The following is a 20,725-nucleotide window of genomic DNA, read 5'->3' as shown; positions in this document are numbered from 1 at the left end:
GGAGGTGAATTTCAGGGATATTTCGAAAGAAATGATTGTATAAATTGATACCTACATAAATTTCATGCCCCCCCCCCCCCCCCAACAAGGAGATTGACAGAGCTTTAACCAGGACTAATTTAACTTTTCATTCTTTTTTCAAACGAAACCAGAAAATCCGCATACGAAGCCCTTTACAAATCCTTGCCCCTTGGAACCCACGAATGTGTAATACGATGCATTAAAAGACGCTCTATAACGCCGTGATGAAGTTGTCAATATATGTATTAAGTATACAATGTCATATCTATAATGTCTATATGACATGATAAAGTTATAAATATATTGAAGGGGTCTCTATAATGCCATTATAAAGTTATCGATACATCAAAAGAAGCCTCTATAATACCATAATGAAGTTATCAATGCATCAAATGAGTCTTTATAATGTTATCATGAAGTGTTCAATAAATATATAGTCTCCACAATGTCACGTTAAAGTTGATAATGCATCAAAGGAGTCTATAATTACATGATGAAGTTACTAATATATAAATAAAGGAAAATGAAAAATAAAGGAGTTTCTATAATGCCGTGATAAAGTTATCAATACATCAAAAGGATTCTCTATAATGTCATGATTAAGCTATCAATAAATGTATTGAGTCTGTACAAAATGCCATATCTATAATGTCTATATACCATTATAAAATTATCAACACATTGAAGGAGTCTCTATAGCAGTGGTTCTCAACCTATGGAAGCCCACGGCCCGGTTTCATTTATTTTTGTACGTGGGAGGCCCGGTCAAACACATGAGTAACGGAACATGAATGGGGGGAAAAGGAAACGCAGTCGCGGCTCGGTATGAATGATGCCGCGGCACGGCGGTTGAGAAACTATAGCGCCATGATAAAGTTATCAATACATCAAAAGGAGTCTATGATGCCACAGTGAAGTTATCAATAATATTTTGAGCCTGTACGACGCCACGATAAAGTTATCAATAATATTTTGAGCCTGTACGATTCCACGATAAAGTTATCAATAATATTTTGAGCCTGTACGACGCCACGATAAAGTTACCAATAATATTTTGAGCCTGTAACGATGCCACGATAAAGTTATCAATAATATTTTGAGCCTGTACGGTGCCACGATAAAGTTATCAATAATATTTTGAGCCTGTACGACGCCACGATAAAGTTATCAATAATATTTTGAGCCTGTACGACGCCACGATAAAGTTATCAATAATATTTTGAGCCTGTACGACGCCACGATAAAGTTATCAATAATATTTTGAGCCTGTACGACGCCACGATAAAGTTATCAATAATATTTTGAGCCTGTAACGATGCCACGATAAAGTTATCAATACGTTAAAGGAGTCTATACTGCAAGGACAAAGGTGTCTGCACATTAAACTTATGAATACATGAAAGGAGTCTTTACATTGCCGTGTGTAAGAAACTCACATAAAATATCCTCCATTCATTTCTTTTAGCTTACTACATAAATTAAATGAATTAAATGGATCTTTTTTAAACAAATAAACATATAATTTAATTATTTAATCAAATATAATAAGTATTTAAATAAAACATACCTTTGGTACGTTATTGTCATTTATGTCCCATTCAGTTACCGAAGAGGATCCTTTACACATTGTCATGTCCTTTAGAAACTTCTCACGCATTCAGGTGATACCTAACATCAAAGCAATACAAATATTAATAATCACATCGATTAAAATCAACGCAAAATTGGCTTTTCAATCACATTCAATTTTGATTTTTTTAAGAGACTCATTTGATTGTCTCAACCATAAAAAAAAAAAAAATTTGGCAAATCCGATTTTTTTTTGGTACTCATACAGTACGTGGCCATAAAATTGAACTTGAATGTTAAATTCAATTGATAAATCGAAAAAGAATATGTTAAAATTTAACAATTGTTTAACAACTTATTTAACAAGAATTGTTAAATTGAATTTAGTGGGTTTTTTTTTTTTTTCATTTGATAAATTGTTAATTAGAAAAGGTGACATCTTCTTACTTGTCCCGTGACGTCCTAATTGTTAATTAATAAAATTGATTAATTAAGAAATTTAATTTGCGTTGATGCTCCAGTTTATAGCCCATGTTGGTCCATGACTTAACTCGAGATATGTATCTATCCATCTGGAGTGTCGTCTGCAAATCCACCATAAGAAGAGAAATCTTTCATGGAGGGGCGGGTTTTTTTTTTTCCTTCTTTCTTTTCAAATCCCCGCCCAATCTCTAGCATCCAACGAGGCGATATGTTTCCCCTTGGCGATATTTCGGGATGGAATTTGGCGAGAATTCACCGCGGAAGACAGACGAGAGGTTTTCCGGACCTGGTTGAATATGATGGTTAGTAATCTTTTTTTTAAAGATAAGTTTTATAGTGACTTCGAAATTTTTCAAAGCATTCTTGAATTTTTGTGGAACCTTCTCTCGAATTTTACCCGATAAAATTCTGTCGGGTGTAAAAGACCCTTCAAATGTTTCGAAACGTAACACCTGAAACACAGCCAAAGTCAGATATAACGGACCGTGAAATTTTGTTCTTATAACGAAGTTGCCGTTAGAAGAGGCGGGGGGGGGGGGAAGAAAACGAGGCACATGCCCAGGACCCATAAATTTTCATGGGTCCCGAAATTGGCACAGACTCCTCCCCACGCCTTCACTTTGAAAGACTCTATATATGTAATGGAGGGGGGGGGGGCAAAAATGCATATTTGGCCGGGTCCCGAACTTATACGAAACAGGATTTGGATAGAGGTTGGGGTTTTTCAAGATATTTGTTTGAAATATATCAGATGCTATCAAGAATAATTGTTCATTTTCACCCCATAACATTATTAATGAAATAAATAGCGGTTTCGACAAGCTTAAATAAAGGAAAAGCTTAAACTGTGTGATGGCCAATGCTTGTGCTCTTCGATTTCCACATTCATCTTCATCCAGTCCAACCGATATCGTCATCATCATCCATTCGTATCCTCTTCTTCTAAAATGACATTCCGGGAGTGATTACGTCACCAAGCGGTCGAAATAACGTAAAAGCACCACCTCAATAGACTTCTTAACTAAATAAAAGTATTAAGTACTTGCAGTACAACTTTTGATCAGCCGGTATTAAAAACCGTGTTAAATATTCAAAATGCATCGATTACGATAAAAATCGGACTGGGTAACGCAGCAGATTTTCATCTTTACCGTGTAGACAAGAAATGCTAGTTTTAAAATGTTAAAAAAAAACCACATGAATAGTTTAAAACAGTGTTTCCCAAAGTGGGCAATATCGCCCCCTGGTGGGCGATGGAATAATCCAAGGGGGCGATGGAACCTACTGATCCAACATGGGATCCTATGGGGTTTACTTCAGTTGGGGGGTGATGAGAGGAAAAAATTTCTGATGAAGGGAGCGATGAAACAAAAAGTTTGGGAGACTATGGTTTAAAACATGCGCCTAGCCTTATGCCCTGATGCCCTGACGTAGAACATAAGTTCCGCAAAAAACCAAATTTCAGTCTAGAACAGAGGTTCCCAACCTTTTTCAGTCCGCGTACTCCCAGCTGGCTCGGTTCCTTTTCGCGTACCCCCGATTCCGAATCCTCCAGACGTTCCCCCCACCCTCCCAATCTGTTTCACTCATTACAGATTTCGAAAACTTCAAAAAAAATATAGGTACATGTTTAATTACATTAAATAGTTCTATTTGTTTTCATTATTTAGCTTTTTTTCTTTTTGAAGTAAGCAAACAAATTGACACAAAGATTGGGAAAAAAAGTAATGCGATGTTTGGGACTGCATTGAATTACAAAGTTTTGAAAAATTAAGCTCAAAAGAGGATTAATACAAACTCAGATCTGGAGCGCGTTCAATTTGCTTCTATATTTATTTGTTATGGAAGTATACGAAGAAAACGCCCGTTTAATAAGCTCCGTTCTAACAAACGGCAACAAAAACATTATGGCTTTTCTAGAAAGTTCAGTGTATTTGTCACGCGGCAAGCCCAGAAACTGACTAGGTTCGCCATTCCGCCATTGAAGAGGATCTTCAGAGGGGTATCTGATGCGAGTTCTAGCAATTTCTCCTTTTCTGGAATCAACAATGAAGCCGGTTCAAAATACTCTTCTTTGAAATGATTAGATGTCCACCGATCACCCATTTCCAGCTCTGAAAAATATTTTTCAAACGCGGATTTTAATCCTTCCAAGTGGCCGACTGTTAAATTTAGCTCGGCTTGTGGCAAGAAATCTGAAGTGTTTCGAACACTTCCTAAAACTGGGGTACTTCGTGCCGAAGTTCGAACAGCAACGTCAGGACTTAACCCCGGGACAACCACCTTATTTCGGTGTGCAAAAGCAAAGCGTTGTGAAGGCTGCCCATGTCTTCCCACGACAATTTAAACAACCTGTAGTTGGTAGGATTCACCTCGACAAAGTTGACAACCTTGACCGCTTCATGAAGAACGTTTCGCAAATTTGGAGGCAAAGGTTTCGGGCTCTGTCTGTGAATATAGCAGCGAGTCCATTTCATTTTGGGGGCGACTTCTGCCACGCGTGCAAGAAGGCCTAAGTAGCAACCTTCCGTGGATTTTCTTCCATCTGTGGTAAGCCCAATGCATTTTGACCATTGAATTCTTTTTTCAACGAAATAATGATTAATTGCTTCAAATAAGTCTTTAACAGTCGCATGACCCCTTCGATAGGTGACAAATATAAAGATTTACTTCGAATTCTCTTTCAAGTACTTAGCAGTTGCGAGTAGCACAGGATATTGTGCAACGTCGGTACTTTCATTGACTTGGATAGACAAAAAATTCACAACCTTTGACGTGACTTATGACTGTGCTCTCAACATCGGCTGACGCGTCCTGTATTCTTCGAGACACCGTATTATTTGACAGAGATATTAAACTCATTATAAGAGCACTTTCCTCTGCAAACATGCATCTAACAGCATCTTTTCACCAATGGTGTGATTTTTTTCCTCGTCTCGCAATACGATAGCTAATGTATAGTAGGAGGTCTCGGTAGCTTTATCAGGATCACTTTTGGAAAATACAAAATATGTTTTCACGTTCACGGGTGCACGGTATTTAATTTTGGTGTTTCAGTCCGCTTCCGCACACATTTCAGTTTTTAGCCACTGATCCATAGCGTAAATCACGTGAGTATTAGGTGCTTGGTAGAAAAGTTGACGTAGGAAATTGTGTGATTAACACGCACACGCCTCAATACAAAAGTCCACAACAAAAGTTGTGGGCACAACACGAATTAATTCTTCGCTTTTATGCACAGCCCGGCATGTGTCAACAATCAAATTGAAAACGCCGGAAAAAAGATCCGCGAATCCGGATCACAGGTTGGGCGCGGGAGGGAAAGCTGATCCTTAAAGCAGACTCAACCCCTCTGTTATTAGAAAATTTAATTGATAGGGAGGTCAATATATTACACCTGGCAATATTAGTAAAAACCTTTACCTACTTTTAAAAATTCTTCTTAATCTTTTTTTTTTAATTAATTTGTTCTTTTTTTAGATGGGTGGCCGCCATTACCATTTTCTTTTTGCTTACCCGCGGTTGGGAACCGCTGGTCTAGAAGGATTGTCGTTATATCAAGAGGAAGCATCGCCATCACGCAACACTAACTTCATGCCGCTGTCGGCATCTCTTCTAAATCGCCCTAGGAATGCACATACGAGTCATAAGTGGAGATAGACTTGAAAGTCTGAGGTGGGGGGGGGGGGGATGATGATGATGTCAACTCATATATACGCATATGCATTAGATCAGGCGACTTCACCTTTGACGCTGGGAAGGCGAGCCCCCCCCCCCCCCCGTATCTCTGCCCATGATATGAGCATTTATTGTTCGCACGGCATTTTAATTGAGTGTTAAATCATAATAAAACTCAGTTGTGTGTTTCCCGCCCTTTGGAGGAGTTTACTGCATTATACTTCTGTGCCGTACATAAAAGCACAGCAACAACGGCAACTATATCAACGCTTTCGTACGGTGCGTAGTGAAACATACCGTTGTCGCAAAATGCCCCTGCTAGAACAAGAACCAGTCATATGTCTCCAAACGCATTGAAGATAATTTCAAGTAACTTATAAGAAAATATCGTTGTAGCGGATTTACATCTCGTAAAAAAAATCTCGTTACAGAGGGATTCAACGTAAACAAGGATATGATTATCGACGAGTTTATCATTAGATTTAAAGTCAATACCACACACGATTCGAAAAAAGAGTCAATTTCTGTCTAGAACTTCGAATTGCTCCACCTTCCAATAATTAATGGACACATAACACACGCACCCCTCCCATTACAGACGTCCTACAGTCCCGGATTTTATACGGGATGTCCACAGCGGCTTCAGTTCTGTCTCCCTCCGTGACAATTGTGTGAATAAAAACAGTTGTTGCCATTTCTATTAATAATATTTTCATGAGTTTAAATGAAATACTAGACCCTCATACTTGGGATAACATATTTCATCGAGGAAAATACGGGAAATTTTTATCCCAAATACGGGATACCGCTGTAATTGTATAGCCAAAATATTAAAAAAAAATTGAAAAATTTGCTGCAAATTATTTCTGATTGACAGGGAAATGAAAGGATTACTGCAAATCACAACAAACAAAATAAATAAATAAATATATATATATATATATATATATATATATATATATATATATATATATATATATATATATATATATATATATATATATATATATATAAGGCTTGTATAATATTCTTGTATATATATATATTGAACACACCAAGAATACAAGCCATCGCCGATCGCACCCCAAAAACGTTGCCAATAATTGCTAAAATTATTCAAAACTTACCAAAGGTCGGAAATGGAGGACTACTGGAAATACACGGCCAGTGAATTGAAATGTAGTTCAAGTAAAAAAAAGAGAGAGATAATAATATACACGTAAAAATGTAAAAAAAACAACTGAAAACAAGTATGTGAGAACCGTAATTATAATTGTTAAAAGCTATCATAATTTCATCGGAAAACGGGATGAAAATAGAGTTAGAATATCCAAAACAAATACAGGAATATCCCGTAAAATACGGATCATATGGTCCCTCTAATCATGTTCTAAGTTTGTGATGCATCGAATTGTTTCAGACATTTTACTGTCCTTGGGTTCAGAAGATTGGGAGAAATGCTTTTCTTATATAGATATCGCTGAGGGAAAAACCAATGTTATTTATTCCTTTGCTGACCGCTTTCGAAAGTTTTATCACAGTCTCGTTAGTATAGTTATAGTCTCTCTCAGTACAGTTTTACCATCTCGTGATATACTAGATGAACATGGATATCGTTCAGACAAATCACAGAAGACCCTACGCCTGCGAAGACTCCTCCTTCAGGTTTACTTACCAGACAAAATGTGTCGCAAAGACGTATTCACGTTTACACTTGCTGCTGTGTTGATAGCACAGACACTTTTCGTTTCCCTTAAGATTGTCTGACTTCTCTTAGGCTTCACTATAAAAGTTGTATGAATGTTATTTTATAAGACTTGAAAAATGCAACCAATAAGCGTATTGGGTACATTCGAGTGAATGTCAACAATAGGCTTATTGGTTGTTGTTTTTTTTTCAAGTTTTGTAAAATATCTTTCATCAAACTTTTATAGCGTAGTCCCAGCCTTAGGCCCGGATTGCACTATAAAAGTTTGATAAAAGTCCTTTTATACATATTGATAAGCTTCATAAGCAATATGGTAACTGGCGATTTCACCGACAATTCGCAGCATTGTCAACATCGGTTGCATTTTCTAGAATGTAACCAATAATTTTTTTGTTGGCATCTAAGGCCGGTATTACACTATAAAAGTATGATAAAATCCCTTTTATAAAACAAAAAATCCAACCAATAAAGCCCATAGGTTACATTCGAGCAAGTGCAACCGACGCCCTTATTGGTTGCATTTTTCGAGTTTTATCAATGAACTTTTATGAAATTTTTATAGTGTAATGCCGGCCGAAGGCCGGAAGTTTTATAAAAGTACTTTCATCAAACTTTTATAGTGTAATCCCGGCTTTAGACTTCTCCAGGCTTTGTCTGTAGGGAAATCATCCAACTTTCTCTGGAAAGTTTTCCATTGATTGGCCAAATTTATCTGGCTGTCGACAAAAGATCTTTTACAAAACCTGAAAAAAAAACCAACCAATGAGCCTTTTGGTTACATTCGCATGAATGTAATCAATGCGCTTATTGGATGCATTTTTCATATTTTATAAATAAACTTTTGTCAAATTTTTATAGTGTAATCCCGGCCTTAGGTCAGGAGTTTTCGACCTTTCCTACATTGTGGGCCAAAAAATATTCCCATGAGGCCCGAGGGCCAAGTCATACTGTGGTATCTAGATTCATACTGTCTGTCGTGTTAACCCAGGCATCTTCAACCTGTTGCTCGCGAAGCCCGAAGCTCCGTAGCCCCAAAAGTGCTCTATGCTCGTGAGCACTTAATCAAAGCTTCAATTAAACACCCTGTGAAAAATTACATCTAAGGATTACTAAAGGGTGCTCTTCGTTTGATGATGGGCATAGCCAGTGCTCGCGGCTCGGTAAAGGTTGAGGGCCCCTGTGTTAACCCGTGTGCTCAATGGAGCCACGAGCTCCGAGTCAAACAGGAGGCCCTATTATGCTTATTTGAGAGTTTTATTTATTCTGAGATTTGTTTCGTTCTTCAACGTGAATTCTCAATAAAAAAATTTCGAATTAATATTTTTTTTTTGTTGAATATGGATTTCAATTATTTTGAGATTATTTCTTTCAATAATTGCAGAAATATTTTCAATTATTGTGGAAATATTTTCAATTATTGTGGAAATATTTTCAATTATTGCGGAAATATTTTCAATTATTGTAAATTTTCTCATGAATTGTGAAATATTTTTTTCCTGTTAATTCTGAAATTATTTCTTTCAATTAGTTCCGAAATTTTCTTTTCAAAGTAAATTTGAAATTACTTTCACCAACTTTTAGAATACATTTTTTCATTGATGTTAGCTTTCTAGCATATCTATGAATTCCATCATTATGCAAGCCATTCCGTCGGCGGGCAACTACGAAAAGCGTTAAGGACCACATGTCACCCCACGGGCCATGCACCGGAGACTTCTGTTTTAGGCGTATAATCTCTCTCTCTCCCTCTCTCTCTCTCTCTCTCTATATATATATATATATCTTTTTGTATCTCCCTAATTTCTTTCAGTAGTTTTTCTAAGCATTTTATGAATTCTCCTCGAAAATTTTAAAAGTATTGTTTGACCTTTCGTGGACGTTTTCTTTGCGTTAATTCTTTTCCAAGAATTGTCTGACTTCCAGTGGCAAGTTTCCCACGAATTGCCTGAATCCTTGTCAGATCTTTTTCGTAAATTTATTTCAAATCCTTTTTTGCTCCTTCTTACATCAATATCCCTTTTCATTTTTCAATTCAGAATTTCGTTTGGTATTCCAACTACTGAGAAATATATCTTTTTACCCAGAATTTGAAAAAGACCCCAAAATATTCGTGTGTGCCTCGTGCAACTCGTTAAGACAGTCCTTATTGAACGGAATCATCAGGTCAGTCCCTCTTGCCGCACACGCATGGATATGTACAGTGGATCCCGCTTATAACGTTATTCAAAAAAAAACCACCACGAAAAAACCTTGTAGGCGGGAAAACGCTTTTAAAATGGAAAAATCGTAATGAGAATTACTTAGAGTTTTGAGACTATGAAAATAATTCGTAGTAAGCGGGAAAACGCCATAAGCGTACTGGACCATCATTTCTTTTTTTTTTTATCATCTTCAAAAGATAGACCGTGATAATGGCGGCCATGGAATATTCTGAGTGGATCATGGGTTAAAATTAAGTAAATGGGAGAACGGTGGAAGGGGGATCAGGGGGATCACATGGACTTGAGAAATGCTGAGACTAGATGTGAGACATTTAAGTGATACACACCGGTGGGGAAAGGGGAGAAAGAGAACGTAATTTTGAGTCAAGTAGGGTTCTTTCAGGATTTTATGAGACCCCCCCCCCCTTCCCAAGAGAGATGCTGATGAATGTCTAGCCAAGATGGGGGCGTCTAGAGAAATACAACTTATTTATAAAACTTTTATTCGTCATAAATTTCCCCAAAAAATGAAAAATAAATTCAATAAGTAAAAAGGGTTTCGCGTTTCTATACGAGGGTAAGGGAAATTTCTGGATAAGACAGGGGTGGGCCACGAAAACAAAATATTGTCCAAAGGGGACTATGAGCGAAAAAAAGTTGAGTCACTCGGGGACTTATCCGAGGGTGATGTCACTCTCCGCTATCCATACGGAGGTTTTCAACAACTGGCTGATGCGAAGACGAATTTGGGAAAAGGGAGAAAATTCAAGGTGCTCTTAAAGGAATCTCGCGTCTTCTCACTTGGCGGGTGAGCGCAACAGACTAAGAAAGCTTTTACGAATCTCAATCTTTCCTTAGAGCACGTGTGTACGGGACCATACATGGACGGTCGGACCGGAGGCCAAAGCCCAGAAATGCTGAAACTGCCACCAGGTGGTGACTTATCCAAGGATAATGTCACTCTCCGCTGTAGCGGTGTGAGCAGTTATGATCTTTGGCCTGAGTCAGATCCGATCGTCCATGTACGGTCCCGTTCAGTGCACAAAGGAAAGATTGAGATATTCGTTGCCTTTGTAGTCCAGTGGTCTATCACGCTCACCCGTCAAGTGAGAGGATATGGGTTCAGTTCCCCGCAAGGCCAGTTGAATTCATTTTCTTTCTTTCCTGAATTCATCTTCGCATTAGCCAGCTGTTCAAAAACCTTCACTCGGGACTTGTTCAACTTTTATTTATGCTCGCTTAATCTACACCCGCACTATTAAGCCCGTCAGGCTCAAGAAGATCCAGAAAGTCAAGCACCGGAAATCAGGAAGGTAATTACAGTTCCGAGTCACCATACACGTGTCTCGGGTGTCCTGACCGACACCATCTATAGCAGAAGGCCTCCGCGCGTAGCTCGTGACGACACCGAAGATGGTCACCTCACCTATACTTATTGGATGTACTACAAAAAAGGGTAAAGATGGCGCATGCGTCTGCCTGCTATATCCAATTACTATAAGTGAGATGACCATGACCTCACGAGCTTCGCGCGAAGGCCTGCTGCTATAGATGGCTCGAAGGGATTTCTGGCAGTACCTGCCCGTTTGCGGGCATTGGCTGCCCTCTAAACCGGCCCTCTGCTATAGATGGTGTGTGCATGGCGCCTTTAAAAGAGGGGCTTACTGATCGTCCATCCATATTTGAACAAAATTCTGGTTTGCAGCTCCAATTGGCTAAAATGTGGCTCCAAGTGGCGTCTAACCGCTAAGGAAAAAGAACTGGATAGGTAACAGCGATTTGGCATAGCGGTAACACTGACGTCACACTTTCGCTCAAAGATGGCGGTTGAGTCTCAGCCTTGTATTTCAAGGAGGTCTAACACGAACCATTTGAATACACAGACAAGAGCCACCTACTCGCACCCTTCGCAGTTCTATCTCTCTCTCTCTCTCTCTCTCTCTCGAGCTCAGCAAGTCACACAAATCCGAGTTTTTTTGATCGAGTCGACCTTTGATCTCACTTCAATACCAACAAAACGCAAAGAAGACGAAACTATTTATTTTTTCAGGCTTTTCCCAAGGTATTTATGACTCTCAATGACTCGCGTTTGCTTTCTCCTCCTCCTCCTCCTCTCTCTCTCTCTATATATATATATATTTAAGGGATTTTCCCGACCAGATTGGGGTGGATTTACCCCCAACTCTTTTACTTATTCTTTTCCCCTCTTCTATTCCACCTATATCGTTCGATTGGGATCGGAAACGCCACTTAACGCGAAACTGACGATCGGAACGTTCCGGTACTTAAGGAACACTGAGTCTTTTCGTGGGATAAAACGGGGACGAGAGAGAGAGAGAGAGAGAATCCCGGACTATGGCTTTACTACCGGACAATTCAGTAGATGGGAGCGTGATTCAGATAAGGACAAATTTTATGAGGTGTTGTTCGTTTATATATATATTTACTCTCTCGCCAAAGATCCAACAGTCCTTATAGTGACTGATAAAAAACAAAGGACTGTGTTCAGCCGAATTGGTGTACTTATCCGCAGATTGGTCGATTCCAGATCGGAAATAAAAGGGCGATAATTTCCTAAAATCGCTCCCGATAAGGTTTATACAGTCGAACTCGGTTGTAACGACGTCGGAGAGTCGGCGAAATTTTGCCGTTATAGCCAAGTTTTCATAACAACCGAGGTTGACGTTTTCGAGAATATTTTTTCTTTAATTAAAAGCTACAATCAGCTGCAATCATATGCTGTGCATAAAATTGTTCATTCCATTAATATTGTTAAAAGTGGCCACATTCGTTCCCGAAATTTAGATCGTAAATACGGGACATCGCTAATTCTCGCCGAAAATGCTGCGAATTGTCGGTGAAATTTTCAGTTCCCATATTGCTTCAAGGAATTTTTCTTGAGAAAACGTTGTTGAGAAAACGCAGAAGCAACGAAAAATTTATCGTTATATCCGAGTTCGTCGAGTTTTCATTGGGATTATACGCAAGGTTCATTAATATTATTCTCTATGGGAATTAGCCCGGACCTCCAATTATTCAAGTTAACTCCGAGGTGTCGTTACAACCGAGGTCGTTATAACCGAGTTGGACTCTATTTCTTATTACTTGTAGAACAGCCAATGGGCATTTCTTTGTAGTTTGGCATTACTATGTTGTATGAGAAGGAGAGAAGAGAGAGGAATGACGTTCATGTCAAAGTTCATCTTTTGTTCCAACTTACCTCGCGAAGCCATATTTCTTTTTCGATACGAAATAACAGAAATTTTTCTCCGTTTGTACGTCCCGATAGGGTTGTGTTGTCGGTTCATTATAAACGTACAGTAAGACCATGTTATTTCCACATCAAGAGGATGAATCTCTTATTATATACGTAGGTCCCTATACACAGAGAAATCAAGACAAGTCCTGCCTTCGAGTGGAGCCTTATCGCCACGGGAATCAGAGACATTATGATAAGTTATAATTATATCAAAAGAATTCGTGCTCGAGGAAGAAAATCGAAAAAACGGACGGACATTGTATCTTGAAGTAAGAGCGAATATTTCTACCAAATACACTGTCTGTATGAAAGTTGTTATAAATGTATATAGATGCTGCGGTCTAATGTCTGAAGTCTAGCGTCTTCGCGAAGTGGTCAGGAACTGGTCGATAATTTCATGCACTGTCTGAAGTCTGGGCAATGTGGGGAGTGGACGGTCACTTCTCGTGAAGACGCTAGACCAGTCTTTCCCAACTGGTGTGCCGCGGCACGGAGAACTTATGGGAATAAATCAACAAAAATATTACTGTCGACCTAACGTCTTAAAATAGACTAAGTCGAATTAATTACTGTCATTCAAGTCACCATTTGTGGCAGTTTCAGCAATGCGAGCTTTCTCCCGAGTTGGGTATGGCTGTCCATATACTGCCACGTTCAGCGTACACGAGCTCTAAGGAAAGAGGATTCATTGGCTTTGTAGTATAGTGGTCTAGGGCGCTCACCCAGCAAGTGAGAGGACGTGGGTTCTATTCCCCACAAGGCCAGTTGAATTTTTTTTTCTTGGGTTTATCTTCGCATCAGCCAGCTTTCGAAACTTTCGCAGTAATAGCTGAGAGTGACATCACCTTCGGATAAGCTGGAAGACCTCATTTGTCAGCTCTCATCAAGATGGCAAGATGCAATAAATACTACTTTCCATTTCTTTCCACTGAGAATCTCGATTTGGTTGCCTCACCATTTGATTTCGCAAACAGTGCGGGGGGAAATAGATTTCACTGCTTACGCGAACAAGATGAATTTATTGATCTTTGCGCCGATTTCATACTCAAAGGTACGTTCACCAAGAGTGAGGTGGCTGCTTTTTTAGCTTAGACTGGGAGAGGAGTATCTTTAATCTGATGAAGAAAGCAATTAACGCACTTTTACCCTTTTCAACTCATATCTATGCGAGCAAGCCTTCTCTGCTATTGCGACAATAAAATACAAAGCAAGAAATTGGAGACTGCAAGACATTGAGGTCAATTTATGTGTTTCGTTGTAAGGCCTATCTGTAAGGTCTGATTTCAAGTACCTGCGCTCTAAGCATCAATCATAAGTTTTGCATTAATGATTTATTTCACAAAACTCTGTTGACGTATATTTGCTCAGTGATTTTTGTTGTAGTGAAACTGTATTCTGCATTAAAGGAAGGGTGCTGTGAACTTCAAAAGGTTGGGAAACGCTGCACTAGACTTCTAGCAATAACAGATTACAGAAGAGTCTCGCTAATCCGAGATAAACGGGACCGAGGCTATCTAGAATTACTGAATATATCCGAAAAACAATAGAAAATGAAATTCAGTGGTGGGGAGGACCTCGCATGTTTATGTGATGGCAAATGTACTGTATGCAATAGGGAGGGAAAAATTAAGAAAATACAAGGTGTGTCTGTCCCTGGGATATTTGCCCAGCCTCTCTTTTGTGTGGTGTCATGTACTTGAATGAAGACGTACATTCAATTGAAGTTAACGCGTTGATAATTGAATTCTGATTTGAAGAAACATAATTGTTCGAACTTATTTTTTGCTGCCTGTGTATTCGTACTTACTATATATATATGTAAATATATATATATAATATAATATACTATATATATATATATATTTATTTATTTATTTTATTTATTTTTTTTTTCTTGAAGCTTAATTCATTACAGATTAGGAAAAGACCCATGACATCTTTATCAGAAAGGCTTACAGGAGCTTCAACCCTTCGGGACCCGATATGAAAATATAATTTGATTTCCACTCTATAAATTTACTACAGAAGGGGCCTGTGGGAAAATTATGGCCTGGGCATCTCCCGAAGCTCCCCCCCCCCCCCCCCCGCAACCTAAGGATCAAGACTCGTCCAGTCCCTAGCAATTCCTCTTCGAACTAAAATTCAAATTTCCTTTATTTAAGCTCTCTAACGAGAGAAAAAAAAGAAAGAAAAAAACACACGTATATATAACACCAAGAAATAAGTGGCAACAGGAATGGAATTGATAAACAAAAAAAATTTGGCATTTAGCAGCGTATGCAAGATAAAAGAAGATTAAATTACAATATCAAACAGATAATATAAATCTTCTTGAGTTAACAACCAAGATTTTAAATTGATAAAAAAAAGATGTACATGAAGATTGTTCTTTTATTAACTGAGGAAGTAAATTAAATATTTTGGAAGCTAAATAAAGGAAAAATTTTTGGAAACGAGTTTTATTTGGCCTTGGTCCCTGTATAGTATGACGTCTAAATTGCATTCCAGACTTATGTAATTTCAGATTGAGATGGCCACTTCTTTTATAAAACATTTTTAAACTTTTATAAACGTACAAATGTTGCAGAGGGAGTAGCTTTAATTGATTGAAAAGTGGAAATGTATGCGTGAGTCTATTTTTACTCAGAATGATACGGATGAAGGACTTCTGTGTGACAAAAAGTGAAGAAAGATTGCTGAAGTATGTCCCACCCCAACATGTAATGCCGTAACTCAATCTAGATTCTACCAACGCAAAATAAAGAAGTTTTAAAATGGATTGGGAACATTTATTCCTGATGAAATAAAATTTCCTAATGTTCCGATTTAATTCTACACTCAAATAATTAATATGTGTTTTCCAGGATAGTTTTGAATCTAAAAAAATCCCTAGATACTTAAAGGTGTCTACTCTATTTACAACTGTGCACATACAATCCGAGATACAGCCATCTGTCATACTATGATATTTTAGGTCACCAAAATCATCGAAAGTACCAGAACCAAATAACATATATTTAGTTTTATCTGTATTTAATTTTAAATTATTATTTCCAAACCAGATATTTATTGAGTTAAGATCATTTTGCATGTTATTCCTCAAGTTAATTGAAGAGCTTTCAGAGTAACAAAGAGCTAAATCATCAGCAAAAGCAGTGATTTTTCCTTGACCTGACACAGGTCATTTATATATATTAGGAATAAAATAGGTTCAAGTACTGATCCTTGAGGTACACCAGATGTAATTTGTCTTTTAGGACTCAAAACGGAATTTACTTTCACACTTTGAACTCTGTTAGTAAGATATGTTTTGAAAAATTTAAGTGGCAAACCCCGAATTCCTGCATATTCTAGTTTGGTTAGAAGAATACTATGATTCACGGTATCAAAAGCTTTGCTGATATCTAAAAATAATGACGCAACTTTACAATTATTGTTATCTGCTATATACACATTTGAAAGAAAATTAACAAGAGCGTCCTCTGTATTTATTTACATTTATTTATTACATTGCATTACATTTATTTTTCCTATTTAAATAGGAGGGACAAAAATAAATTTCTCATATTAATTTTCCCCAGTCCGCAATTTTTTTCCCCCTATTATATTTTTTGCCGGTCCATAAAAAAAATGTTCTTCTATTTATTTTTTTTCCGTCCTCAAATCATTTTTTTTCATTTATTCAATTTTTTTTCCAGTCTGCAAATTATTTTTTCTGCATATTTTCGCCGGTCCGCAAAAAAATAATAAGTGTCCCAAACATTTTTTTGCTGGTACGAGCAAATTATTTTTCTACTTTATTTTTTTCCTCCGCAAACGTTTATCCTGTTCATTCATGTTCTGCTAATCTGCAAATAATTTCTTCTATTAGTGTTTATTTTTTGCCAGCGAAACTGTTAATTCTGAAGTTATTTATTTCATTAATTATCAATTTTGATTAGTTCCGAAATAACTTTTTTCAACAATTCTGACAAGTTTCTGATCAATTTAATTGAAAATGATTAACTTACATTTCTGTAAGTTATTAAGGTTATTTAATTATTTCAATATTTCTAAAATTATTTTTCATCACACACAAGTCCGAATTTCTTTCTTTTATTAGCTCTAGAATGATTTTTTTCATTTACTCTAGAATGATTTTTTTCATTTACTCTAGAATGATTTTTTTCATTTACTCTAGAATGATTTTTTTCATTTACTCTAGAATGATTTTTTTCATTTACTCTAGAATGATTTTTTTCATTTACTCTAGAATGATTTTTTTCATTTACTCTAGAATGATTTTTCTTTCAACTCTAGAACGGTTTCTTTCATCAACTCCAAAATGATTTCCTTCATTAACTCTAGAATGATTTCCTTCATTAACTCTAGAATGATTTCCTTCATTAACTCTAGAATGATTTCCTTCATTAACTCTAGAATGATTTCCTTCATTAACTCTAGAATGATTTCCTTCATTAACTCTAGAATGATTTCCTTCATTAACTCTAGAATGATTTCCTTCATTAACTATAGAATGATTTCTTTCACTAATTCCGAAATTATTTCTTTCATTGAATCTAGAATTATTTCTTCCCTTAATTTAGAAATTATTTCCTTCATCAGTTCTAGAATTCATCGTCTTTCAATGTTTCTAACCATTTTCTGAGAATGATCAGAGGGCCACGACACAAAAATCTCCGACGGCGAAATGAGGCCCGCGGGACATGAGTTGAAGACCACCCTCTGACCTATGCGGACCATAGATTGAGAAACGCTGATGATATAAGGAATAGGTCCTTGAAATTTTTTTTACTGATTAAGAACGTACTTCGTTGTGAATCAATCAGGGAAAAATATTGATTGATTTGAGGTTATCAACTCAGGACGGAAACGTTTATCTTTACCAAGAGAAACCAGTTATTGGAAGAACAATGTGGGTAATAATAATAATAATTGTAGTAGTTCTGATATGATATATGCAAGGCTTTCATTCGGGAAAGAGAACCAATCAGAGAAGCAGATGGACGACGGCTTTTCTCTTCTTTTTGTTTATTTCGTGAGTAGGAAAAGGAACAAAAACCGAAATTCTTGTCGTCACCTGTTCGTGGAAAATCTCATTAAGTTTCACGTCGTGTTTAAGTACGAGCCCGTATTTTGGACAACTAATCGTTGCAACGAGTTATGACGTCAAATATTGTAGTCAATGTCCCCAATATCTTTGTGTGTGTGTATGTATCGGTTGATTCCAATTTAGGTGACGATATTTTGAACAATTTCCGCCACAAGTGTCACTTTATTCACGTGAGAGTGAGCTAGATAGGCATATGCAATTTATAAGCCCGTTTGAAAAGGGTGTTGTTTCCTTGTTGTGAACAAGGGTGGGGGGGGGGTGGTTTCAAATGCAGCCCTTGGAGTTAGCTGATGTGGCCCGTGACCTCAAACCTATATAAAAATGAACCAAGGGGCATATTTATATATGACTTAAGGGACCCGCTGTGCAGTTCCACGTCAATTAAGTGGTTCGCGGCATATTCCCAGATTGTTTAAATGGCGCTAAATTTTCAGATCACTCAAATGACCCACAGCATAGCTACATAACTGCGACACAGTTCCAGAGCACTCAAGTGGCCCGCGTCTCTGCTCCAGATCACTTAAGTGAGCCGCAGCATATTTACAAATCGCCTCGGCACAGTTTCACAGCACTCAATCAGCCCGTGGCACATTTATAGATCATTCAAGTGACATGCGGCACAACTCCAAATCACTTAAGTCACCCGTGACATATTTACAGATAACTCAAGTTATCCGCGGTAAATTTATAGATCATTTGAGTGACCCGCGGCACATTTTCAGATCAGTCAAGTGATTCGTGTCACAGTTGCAGTCACATCAGTGATCCGCGACACAGTTCCAGAGCAATTAAGTAACCCGTTGCACATTTACAGATTATTTAAGTGACCCATGGTTCACTTCTACATCACTTATGTGTCCCACACTACGTTTACAGATCATTTAAGTGACTCGTGTTCCAGTTCTACATCACTTATGTGTCCCACAGCACATCTTCAGATCACTTGAGCAGTGCCTGGTCAAGCTCCAGATTACTCAAGTGGCCCGCGGCACAGCTCCAGAGTACTTACTCTTCGAAAATAGGGAAACCAAGGAGACACACAATAAGTGCATTCACTGTAAGTGGATTTGGGTGGCTCTTCTGGGAAGCCCTGCGAATCCAGTTTCGGTTGTGACCCATAGCTCAAAAACCCTTGGCTGTGAGTAGATTCCTAATAGCCTTCTCAGGAATCGCTGTGAATCAAGTTTGCGCCATGACCCATGGCTCAAGAGTCCCTGGCTGTAATTGGACTCGTACGACCCATCTCGGATGTCCCTGCGACCCAAGTTAACGTCACGATACTATTTTAACCCGGTTTCGATAGAATCGCGCAGCGAGGACCTGGGTTCGAATCTGTGTGGTTGCCAACTTCGAGACAGCAATAGAACAACTTTCTACGCCGAATGCGGCCCGCCTAGAGCTTCCATTCCGTCCCAGGAAACGTGTTCTTATAGATCAGTATCAATGCACATAACATGACAAATACCTAGACCAGTGTTTTGCAACTTGAGGTCCGCGGATCCCCTGGGAGTCCGTGAGTAATTTGTGAAAGGCCAGCGAGTCCATTTTCATTTACTATGATTACGTGAAACGCATATTTTGTACTGTGAATTTGTAATTTATTCACTATTTTATGATATACAAAATATAAAAAAAAACCAGTAAATTTTGAATTTTATGGGGGGAGAGTCGCTTCGATATTGACCTTCTGAGGCTACAGGGGATCCGCGACATCAAAAAGTTCGGAAGCACTGTCCTAAACTTACCATATTTCCTCCCTAAATATACAGAAAATTGGTATCGATACGGGATATCGACAATTATCACCGAAAAACTGTCAAATGCAAGTAAAGTTATCAATTCCAGCCCAAAAAATGTATTTGTGGAATTCAAGTTAAATTGCCAATTACAGCAGAAAGATTTGCGAAGGTTAAGTACAGCCAAAAAAAAAAAAAAAACGGGACATTTTTATTTTTAAAAAAACGTCAGGATCACCAAAATTGCGGAAATGTCCCGTGGATATGGTCAGGTCATATGATCACTCGAAAGTATACAAGTTTCTGGCGCGGGAGCCGCTGAAATACCATATAACTGGACCACCGACTGTAGCTCTTTTGCAGATACCGGTAGACCAAAAAAATTCGTCCGTAAAAGAGAGGTGATCATTAATCAGGTGTTTGAAAAGCATACTTTTATTATGCGAGGGGAAATTATTATTTTGCCGTAAAATAGAAGTGACCCCATCTGAGGGGTGTACGTTAATAGGCGTTTCACTGTGTTTTTTTTTCCTACCGGCATCCGCAAAAGGGAGGTTTTACAGTAGCTCTTTTCATTTTTCACCCATAAATAGTCATTATTGATTATAAAATTATTAAATTAACCAATTCCTCTGTAAATAATGCCAAATTGGTAACAAACTTGCGAAGTTTTGCGACAGCTCCGATGAATTGGCGATGCAGTGGCGCCAAGACACTAGGCCGGATAGTCAAACTCTACTGTGCTTGTTTGAAAAAAATTGATCCGTGTATCGTGTAAAGCTCTCGCTGCATGTGAATTCTACGTAAGATCTCACTAACCAACTACAGTAAGATTGAAAAAAAAAAAATCACCCATAAAAAGACTAACCGTTATTCTATGCTTGAATTGAATATTAAAACCACGTGTTTTTTATAATACGATCATGTCAAATCCAAGCTATTCAACAACCAGTACTC

General features: G+C 37.9%; 1 protein-coding gene across 2 annotated transcripts in view; it reads right to left on the bottom strand.

Annotated features, from left to right (window-relative positions):
* The window catches only part of LOC149084513 (uncharacterized), a 58,108-nt gene extending 55,924 nt beyond the window's left edge, over window positions 1-2,184 (bottom strand). Inside the window, exons 1-2 of one of the 2 annotated variants that reach the window (XM_089235493.1) lie at window positions 2,038-2,184; window positions 1,589-1,689 (exon numbers count right to left, since the gene is read on the bottom strand). In XM_089235493.1, the coding sequence (XP_089091619.1) occupies window positions 1,589-1,678 (90 nt within the window). In that variant the 5' untranslated portion in view covers window positions 1,679-1,689; window positions 2,038-2,184. The remainder of the gene's footprint in view (window positions 1-1,588; window positions 1,690-2,037) is intronic. The other variant, XM_089235492.1, reaches the window with a different exon arrangement.
* Between the last annotated feature and the right edge of the window lie 18,541 nt (window positions 2,185-20,725).

This window comes from Pholcus phalangioides, unplaced genomic scaffold (genome assembly GCF_987345545.1).
Source record: "Pholcus phalangioides strain wild (caught in Gottingen) unplaced genomic scaffold, Ppha-v1.0 ptg000008l_1, whole genome shotgun sequence".
Classification (NCBI taxonomy): domain Eukaryota; kingdom Metazoa; phylum Arthropoda; class Arachnida; order Araneae; family Pholcidae; genus Pholcus; species Pholcus phalangioides.
Note: the sequence above shows the minus strand (reverse complement) of the source record. Positions and strands in the feature narration are given on the sequence as shown.